The sequence below is a fragment of the Stigmatopora nigra genome, chromosome 19 (genome assembly GCF_051989575.1).
Source record: "Stigmatopora nigra isolate UIUO_SnigA chromosome 19, RoL_Snig_1.1, whole genome shotgun sequence".
Lineage (NCBI taxonomy): Eukaryota > Metazoa > Chordata > Actinopteri > Syngnathiformes > Syngnathidae > Stigmatopora > Stigmatopora nigra.
In genome coordinates, this window is record NC_135526.1 from 1,297,501 (window position 1) to 1,306,606 (window position 9,106).

General features: G+C 42.9%; 2 protein-coding genes across 4 annotated transcripts in view; both read right to left on the reverse strand.

The window, feature by feature from the left end:
- The window catches only part of nufip2 (nuclear FMR1 interacting protein 2), a 7,069-nt gene extending 4,872 nt beyond the window's left edge, over positions 1-2,197 (reverse strand). The window contains exons 1-2 of one of the 2 annotated variants that reach the window (XM_077740780.1): positions 1,988-2,197; positions 1-614 (exon numbers count right to left, since the gene is read on the reverse strand). The exon at positions 1-614 is cut by the window's left edge and continues 787 nt beyond it. In XM_077740780.1, the coding sequence (XP_077596906.1) occupies positions 1-614; positions 1,988-2,138 (765 nt within the window). In that variant the 5' untranslated portion in view covers positions 2,139-2,197. Of the gene's footprint in view, positions 615-1,460; positions 1,892-1,987 lie in introns of those variants that run through there. The other variant, XM_077740781.1, reaches the window with a different exon arrangement.
- A 477-nt stretch (positions 2,198-2,674) lies between these two features.
- LOC144212456 (glycine receptor subunit alpha-2-like) lies at positions 2,675-9,066 on the reverse strand. 2 transcript variants are annotated; one of them, XM_077740331.1, is made up of 10 exons: positions 8,008-9,066; positions 7,229-7,356; positions 6,520-6,587; positions 5,752-5,975; positions 5,158-5,240; positions 4,955-5,092; positions 4,641-4,855; positions 4,372-4,530; positions 3,476-3,565; positions 2,675-3,398 (listed from the first exon to the last, which is right to left on the reverse strand). In XM_077740331.1, exons 1-10 carry the CDS (start codon positions 8,277-8,279, stop codon positions 3,138-3,140), a joined length of 1,638 nt encoding a protein of 545 aa, XP_077596457.1. In that variant the 5' UTR covers positions 8,280-9,066; the 3' UTR covers positions 2,675-3,137. The 2 variants fall into 2 exon arrangements, with proteins under 2 accessions (XP_077596457.1, XP_077596456.1); XM_077740330.1 differs by having other exon boundaries at positions 7,229-7,359.
- Positions 9,067-9,106: the final 40 nt, after the last annotated feature.

The following is a 9,106-nucleotide window of genomic DNA, read 5'->3' on the forward strand; positions in this document are numbered from 1 at the left end:
GTCCTCTTTGGAGCAAACCTTGGCTCTGTGGCGCTCCTCCATCTTTTTCCCCACGGCTTTCCCTTCGGAGTTCTTTCGTGGAGGTTCCAGTGGCGTGGCCTCGGTCCGTCTCGGCGGCGACTGCGTCTCCACCTTGTGCGTGGCTTTGAAGCAGTCGAGTGGAGAAGTCCCCGCTTTCTCGGCGGCCTCATCAATGTCCAAAGCCGGAGGAGGCTCTTGCTCTTTGTCATCGTCGTCCATGTTACATCTGGCCTTCTGTTTCTTGGCCACGGTATAGCCGCCCTCCGATCCGCTGCCGTCATTGTCCTTGCACGAATATCCATTTATAACGTCGCCGTGTGCGATGCCGTTTTGAAGCAAGGCGGCGTCTTGCTCATCCTCTTGATAGTTGAAGTCGGCAGCCTTACCGTTCTTTGGGTCCATAGTCTTTTTGGAGTCTAGTCCTTTGCCGCTAGCTTTTGAAGCCGCCGAGTACGGCCGCGTCGTCGACTTCTTCAGATTTGTGGTACTTGGGTATCTGTTTCCATTGCCGTTGGGAGGATGCGGCATACCAGCAGTAGAAAACAAATGTCTGCTCTTCTCCACCTCCTCTTCAAGGCTTACTTTTTTGTTGCCTGAAATGAAAACACAAACACTTAATTCTGGTGTAACTAAATTATAAACAAGAAAACTGCAGATGACATAAGATATAGGCAAAATTCCACTAGGTCTAAATGAGTCATGGCACTAAGTCAATGTCTGTTATTCTTTCAACGAGAGCAAAATCCAGAAAAAAAGGCAAAATCAAGCTAAAAGGTAATCTGTTGCTTTGAAGCCGACCAACTCTTTGTAAACAGAGGTCAAAGTTCACAATCCCTTCTGCAGCGGCCGCAACTAGTCAGCAAAGGCCAAACACTGCCGCTTTAAACATGAACCTTAACCCAAAAATACATGAATGACACATCTAAGGATGCGCTGTGTGTGTTTTATTACTGACATGTGATATCCAGCACACCACGTACGTCAGAAGGACTACCTCTACAGTGATTGGGTTAAATACAATTACATTTGATTTTAATAAGTGTTTAGCTCGTGTAAATGGCAGACAGAAACGTGTTTACAGCCATAACTGGATCACAACCAAGTTACAAAAAAAAGAATCTACTTTACGCAACGTTGTGTCAAGGAAGAGATTCATGTTGAGACATCTGACAACAACAAGCTCTCGAGAAACAAACTGAATACAAAAGTGTATTTAAAGGTGTAACGGAGTTTTTGAGGGAGGCTGGACATGCAACAGGCCTGTCAAAACCGCCCCGGACCGGCTAGCGTCAACTAGCAAACAGCTAGGCTGAAATCGAAGGCCAAGTGTCATGACGTAGCCACCTAAACTAAATCAGATCTAAAAAGAACGCGAATGAAATGTATGCCGAGAGGAAGGCGCGTCATTGTATAGTATTTAACAGAAAGACCCAACTAACCTGTGAACTAGAGTATAACATCTCAGTTGTAATCTAACATGGCCGACGGGAAATGGCAGCTCAGAACATTCCAGGGGAGCCGGTTCCCTGCCTTTCCTTTCTCTTATCGGGACAGTGTCCTCAAATGCGCCTAACTATGTAATAAGGCGCATATTTGCGATCTTTGCTACATCAGAGTGAATAGGCGTGGGCGACGCTAAAAGGTTCCCCCATTAGTTGCGCTGGCTATGGGGAAATCGGGTGAGGGGATCGGCGCACAAGGTCAATCCCCGATATGTCAAACTACCACCGACCACAACTGTCACGCAATGTCAGCTAGCCATTCCATCGCATAAACACATGCATCTCCAAGAGACAAAAATGATGTCAACGATCAGTTATTATCGGTCAAACACTCTTTGGAGTGATATGTAATGTTCTGCCGTAAAGTGAGACGCGACGCAACACGCTTAGTGACGTTAGCCGGTTAGCATGAGCTGAGTAAGGCTAGCTAGCGTGTGTTAGCCAACTTTAGATGTCGTCCTAACCTGTTTTCTTCGCGTTCGTTTCCTGATGCTGGCGCTGGTGGAAGTGGTTCTGCTCATGTTTTAGCCCAGCGATCCACCGAGGAGGGCTGGCGTCGTCTCCGCGGTGCTGATTTCGATTTTGCCGTGCCCGGTCTTTGGGCTGCGCCTCCATTGAAGTGGAGAATGTGCGACTTGTGATGCGGCTGCTAATGCTAGCCTACCGGTGAGGTGGAAAAAAATGCAGACCAGTCCAATCGCTGCCAGAGCGAAACGGAAGCTTTTGGAAAACTACAAACGTCAGCAGTCACGTCTAAAAACGGTTTGTAACATCAGCTATTGATAGTTTATATGCGAAGGAGTGGTGACCTTATTTACAATGAATATATTTACTGGAATATACAATGCCAGATTTGATGGAAAACATTAAAAGTGGAATCAAATTATTTTGTCTTGCCAATGTTGTGAAACGAATAAAGTGCTTTGACGATATTTTTTTCCATGCAATTGAATTACCATGGTCAAATTGGGTGGAATTGGTAACGGTTGAGAATTATTTGTAGAATTGGGACGGTTTGAATCAAATTATAACCCAAGAAAGATGTCTAAAATATGCAAAATATGTCCAATCCCAACAGTGCCCTCCTGTGGCCATGCACGCTATACACTACGCAAAAATGATATTATTAAAAGACAAACAGACTTGTGACACATCATTAAAATGCCTCGAGGTCTCGACTCAGAGACATTTATTGAAAGTCGTTCGAATACAGTTAAAGACATAAGGTAGGGCCATCTCCCTCTTTTAGGAAAGAAACAAGAACACAAGTGTTATTGTGAGCAGACTTGAAATACAGTAGCATTTTTCCAGAGGGTGGGAACGAATGAACTTGTATTTAGTTCATTTCAATGGGAAATGTTGATTTGACATGTATACCAAGGTATGACTGTACTCTCACCGGTCACAACACATTGATAACATGACTTTTTGCTTATACCAGAGACATTAACTGACAAGTGCTATACAATATGGCTTGCAAGTGTCTGTTTCAAAAATAAAAATGTATGAATGGAAAAAAAAAATACCTCAGGAGTGGCGTGTTTTTTCATAGTAGCTCACACGCGTTGCCCCGGAGGCCCGTTTAGGTTTCTGTGACATTTGTCCCTGGTGGGCTCACCGTTTAAATTGGACATCTTCGTGCCGTAGGACCTTGTAGGTGAGCCAGTAGAGGACATTGAACATCAGAAAACTCATAGGAAAGACGGCACGGGAGACGGTGTCAATCTTTTTGGCTCGTTCCACAAAGCGTCGCCTTATGTCATAGTAACCCAAGCCGGGAGGCAAATCGGCAAACACTGGAGTGGCGTCCATTTCTGGAGCCAGCCCGAGGCCGAAAGTGTGGAAGAGTAAACCCTGCCGCGCCAATTCTTCCTCCTGAAAGTGGAAAAGAGAAGATGAGAAGAAGATGGTGGCGATGTCGCCGTTTCTTTGCGGGAAAAGCAAGTGTGTACCCGAGCGCAGGCGCTGCACTGCTGGCCCACACTCCCTGGAGCGGCGTCGTTGTCTGACATGTTGCCTTTCGTCTTGCTCGCGCCACTTCCCTGTTAATGGATGGGGGAAAGAGAAGAGGGGAATCATCCAAGCGCACTTCTGGTTTATTAACAGGCTCGTTGGCTGTCCATTAGAATGGAACGCAAAAAAATAATCAGAGCGTTGCATTTGAATCCGGACTAATGAGAGTGCGTGTGCATGTGTGTGTATATGTATATGTGTATATATGTGTAACTATGTATATATGTGTAACTATGTATATATGTGTATATGTGTATGTGTATATGTACATGTGTATATGTATATATGTATATATGTATATATGTATATATGTATATATTTGTATAGGTGTGTATATGTGCCACTAAAATTTGACAAGGTTGAAAAATTCATGTACTCAACAAGGCATGTCAAAAAAAATTAAATAAAAATGATGATGATGGCACTAATGTAATTTTCCATGTGAACAAACAAAATAACAGTGATTAGCACATCCACCTCACAGTTTTGAAATTCCCCTATTGTTCACATTCTGGCTGGTTAAACACTCCAAATTATCCCAAGTTATGAGCACGTTCAACCCAGTTTTTGGGGGCAAATATAGTTTGCGCTCATTTTAAAGTCAGTTCTGGTGTTATTCCAACACACGTTTGAGAGCGTACCATCCTGAGTGGAACCGAGTGATGGCTTCAATGAATTACAGGTCAACGAATGCTCTCCACACTGCGACAAACTTAAATGCGTAGAGGCTATAGCAGGTGACAGCTGGAAGCTAGGCCCGAGGCCTGAGTTAGCCTGAGTGACTGAGTGTGTGGGTGTGTGGGTGGGTTGTTTTGAAGAGGTTGACAGCACTTACCGTCCGTTGGCGCTCTTGCTCTCTCCGCTTCTTCCTGAGTCGGAAGAACTCCTTATGCTGCCTGGAAACGAAATTGACGGCGGCGTACTCCAAGAGCGCGGCAAACACAAAAAGTAGACACACTGCCATCCAGATGTCAATAGCTTTGACGTAGGATACCTGCAAAACAAAAAACATGGGCTTGGGAAAAAAAATCATTCAAATTCAAGAGAAAAATTTAGCCTTGCCATTTCTGCTGAATTGGGTTAAATGGAAAAAAATAGGCAAACCTTGGGCAAAGAGGCCCTGGATCCGGAACTCTGGGTGGTCATGGTTAGAACGGTGGTAATACCCAAGCCCACCCTAGCCGGCGCGGCGTCCATATTGATCCAGAAGGACACCCAGGAAAGGATAACAGTGAGCAGGCTGGGGATGTACATTTGGATCAGGTAGTAGCCCATCTGCCGCTCCAAGTAGAATTTGACCTCGATGCAGGTGAATTTACCTAACGACGACAAGAGATACGGGCCCAAACTGACGGACTGGTTAGATAAAAGTCCATGGACAAGCCAGCCTCCGTCCCAGACGGCGTTTTGTCTCATACCTGTGTTGTAATGCTTGGTACAGTAACCCAAGCCCTGCTCTTCTTTCAGGACAAACTGAGGGAGCACCAGGTCGTCGGCTACTTGCACGGCGCCAACGTCCAACCATTCGAAGATGAGGTCATTCATGGTGTATCCGACTAGAAAGGAGGAAGACTAAGACTGAGATTGTCGGCACCCTTTCAAAGTAAGAGTTGCTACTCACAGCTTTCCAGCTGCATTATACACGTCTGGCTATCCATGGGGAAGTTTTTCAGATCCATTGGGCAGGAGAGGGTTAATGTCAGCCTGAGGGACATAACATAGGTTTCATTGGTGGTTTTGAGAAGTTTTGGTAGTTTTGCATAGGACGATAAATGTCTAGAAATATGATTTATGACCATATGTGGACTGTAAGCCCTGATTATTACAGCACATTGCTTCCGCGTTACTTGAGTCACTTGAATTCATTTAGCCTGCAGTTACTGTTTACCATGTTTATAGAGTTAGCTGGATAAAATGACAACTGAGGTGAACTGAAGCGGGAAGGGTAAAAAAAAAAAAAAAAAAAGTAATAAAATATGATAACCAGCTGTCGTCAAAGCGCTTGTATTCACAAGGATGGATTTTATGAGAGTTTTAAGTTTGGAGAAATGGAATTAAAAGACTTGTTTACATTGTTATAGTCCAGGAAAAAATATATCTGAGATTTCTAAGAGGTTTTAATGGTTTTTGTGTGATTGCCACCCCCCAAAAATGATTGATTTAGGAAGATATTGAATTTGTAATCTAGTTTGAGTCTGAGTGACTCATTGGTCACCTGATACTGTAGAGGACGTTGCCATTCTGGAATATTCTCAGCAGAGTGTTGTCAGTGGTGACGTCGTGGAAGTTTGCTCCCTTTTCATTGGCGAAAAATAAGTCGGGCTTCCAAATGGAGTCCAACATGGACGGGTCCAAATCCAGGGAGTCGTCTGGGTACTCTTTGTAAGCCAGGCGGGGGTCGTTCCATTGCTGGCGGAGAAATACGTTGAGCCGGTAGTCCTGTCGTGGAATGGATACAAACAATATATACAGTTAATATATTACAGCCAATTTTAAAGAGTTCAAATCTGGCAACCATTTTTTTTTCTGTGTAAAAAGTGGTATCTTTTGTAATATGTCCTCATATTGGTGGTATTCATTTAAAAAGAAATGGTGAGAAGAAAATGAAAATGCTGCAACAATTGTGACATTTGGCAGGCTTATCTACTCACAGCGCTTTCAATTACAACAGTTAATATTTCATGAGGCTGCCTTTTAAGTATTTTGGAAAATACATGAGTCTTGCTCACTCTAAATGTGAATGAATAAAAGACTGCAAAGTCTTCAGACAACATAAGGAGGAGTTGTTTTTGTACAGTGCCCCTTTAAAACATTTTGCAATTGAGAAAAATGACATTTAAATTAAAAAAAATAAAATATAATTAACCTGGGAAAAAGCCAACCAGTTAAAATGAATTGACGTCTATGCAAAAGGACACAATGTGAGTTGAGATGTGCACTGTCCCTTTAAATTTTAGTTTAAGAAGACATAAGGAAGACTCACCATCGTGGTTTCAGTAATGGAGCCAAAACTATTGATGAAGATGTTACAGGTGACATTCACAGGAGGTCCTAAGACAGACAAAACTAGGTCTTTTTATTTCACAAAACAACAATCTTTCAATAGATCCATCTATCTAACTAACACACACACACACTGACAACTAAACATAAAATATTGACGTAGCGGCTTGCCCCGGAGGCCATCATTTATTGATTGTGCTTTCCTGACATTAGTGTGTATTTATAGATATAATCATCTGGAATTTTTCCCAGCATGCACTGAGGAAAGTGTGGAGCAGAGATATCAAATACCATGTGAAATTTATATATATATAAATATATGAAATTCAAGCCAAGAGACTAGTGGGAGGCCAAAGCATGTCAGAGAGAATCTGCCGGCTTCATTTGGAGCGGGAGATCACGATTGGACGCAAATGGGCCTGTGGGCGAACAAGGCGGGCGCTGCTGCACATTTCAAATTAAAACGATGTGAAGGAAGTGTAAAAATATCACAACCCAAGGCTGCGGGTCAACAGTAAAAGCGTGAAGAGAGAAAACACACGAGTCTTTGAGTATCTCCGGCCCCAAGCGTCTCTGGTCTCCCTCGACCCATCTGTCACCAATTTGTGCCACCTCGACGCCCGCTTCCGTGTGAACAAATTGAACGGCGAAGGCGTCTCGCACCCGTCGCCAAAGAGTCAAAGACGTACCTTTGAAGTTGGGGCGGATGCGAGCGTCGTAGCCAGATGTGCGACCCATCAGTTTGTCCAGGAAGTCAGATGGCGAGGGCGGTCTGGGCGCAGAGCCGTGCGACTTCATCTCCTTGCACTGGACCAACCTGCTGGCGGGACCACCGTGGGATAAGGTTATGAATTTGCCATCAGATGTCATATTCAAGAATTAGTAGATATTAGAAGAGTTAGAGGGAAATAAAGATGATGTCGGTTTGGAATGATTCACATGTGAAAGAGCATTGGACGCCCACGGTGGAAGCATTAAATGATGTAAAATTAAAAAGCATTGTATGTCTTTTTTAAAGATATATTTTTCAGTTCAAAATGAGTATTTTGAATGCAAGAAATTCAAAGTGGAAAAAACTAAATATTTAATTTAAATGCTTTAAAATCTATGCATGTTATTCCATTCAGCTACAAAAAAAACATTAAATAATTTATTTTATCTAAATGCCTTAAAAATGTATGTTATACTATTTAACTATAACCCCCCAAATAATAAGGTCTCCCATTTTTGCAGCAAATTAAATTATGAATTAAAATCAGATATCTACTTAAAAAAAAACAATGTCACATTAGTTTAGTAGTAATATTAATGCCCTAACATTATTGTTTTTTTAGTTGCAATATACATTCCCCTGAATAATACAACTAACTGTAAATATCATATGTTAAGCAAGGTCAACAATTCCACACAAACATGCAATTTGTTCAAATCAGACATGGGTGGGCTTACGATTGGATGTTTACAGTACCTCCCTTGCAGAAAAAAGATAGAAGGAGCCCACAGCAAAGACAAGACGTGCACTTTCATCCTAGAAAGAGAAATAAGTCCACCTGAGGTAGCCAAAGCAGATGCTGGGGAACTTGTGGCTCCTCCAGCTACGGCTGATGTGATGTCAAGTCGGCAGGCGGCAGGGCGGCAGGGCGGCAGGGCGGCAGCTCCTCCTCGCCTCCCCCTCCAGCAGGTGTAAACTACTGGCCAGTGCGCTGCCACTGCCGCTGCCTCTGCTGCATAATTGACCATGCCGGGAACTTTTTCCGCCCTCTGCTTGTGTGTTTGTGGGGAAAGACTTGAAGCTTTATGTCTTTTTCATGGCCACATGAAAGCACAGGGAAAGCACTGTGGGAATTCTTAAAGAGACAGTCACCATTTCTTAAAGGTTTTTGGAGCAGTTTTCAAAAAGGACATTGAAAAAAAAATGTTGGCGTGGGTAATTAGAGCACATTTTGTCAACTGTCCGCTTGAGTGGTCACGATTAAATTGACCAATGAGCTCTTCCGGTAGGTGATTTATCATTGTTTGTCCAAATTTTCTTTTAATAGTCAAAATTATCTTTTAATGCAGTAAAGATGGCTTTTTAAAACGTTTTTTTTACTGTAACGTAACTAAATAATTAAATGACTCTCCAAACGACTCTTAAAAACGACTTTCCAAATGACTCTCCAAACGACTCTCTGCCTATTTCTGTTGATATCAGCGGACATGCGTATTTTCCATCTCGGAGAGATGTCCGATGTTTCCGGCCTACTGGTTTGCGTTTTGAAATGAGCACACACACATACACTCAAAAAAAAGGAAATGTGGAAGCTCATGTTCATCGCTCCATCCAGCAATTCATCCACTTGATCGTGTAAAATGAATAAGTCATGAAGAGACAGCCCGTTATGGCTGCACGCCTGCTTCACTTGGCTTGGGATCCTTTAGTGTCAAATAGAATTTAGAAATATGTGCGGTGAGTAAACAGGGGTTACAGTATTACTAATAACGGGAGACCCATTTTTTTTTGGTCACGCTTCTTTGAACATTTTCACCTCCAGACAACATAAGTAGGCCAATTGTTGGCCTACAGT

Bases quoted from the DNA above. Each gene is read 5' to 3' on its own strand.
- LOC144212456 (XM_077740330.1), bottom strand. From the start codon at position 8,279: ATGGTCAATTATGCAGCAGAGGCAGCGGCAGTGGCAGCGCACTGGCCA. The intron at 6,588-7,228 runs GTACGTCTTTGA...TGTCTGTCTTAG, and splicing joins CATCCGCCCCAACTTCAAAG to GACCTCCTGTGAATGTCACC. The intron at 3,399-3,475 runs GTACACACTTGC...TTCCACTTTCAG, and splicing joins AGTGCAGCGCCTGCGCTCGG to GAGGAAGAATTGGCGCGGCA.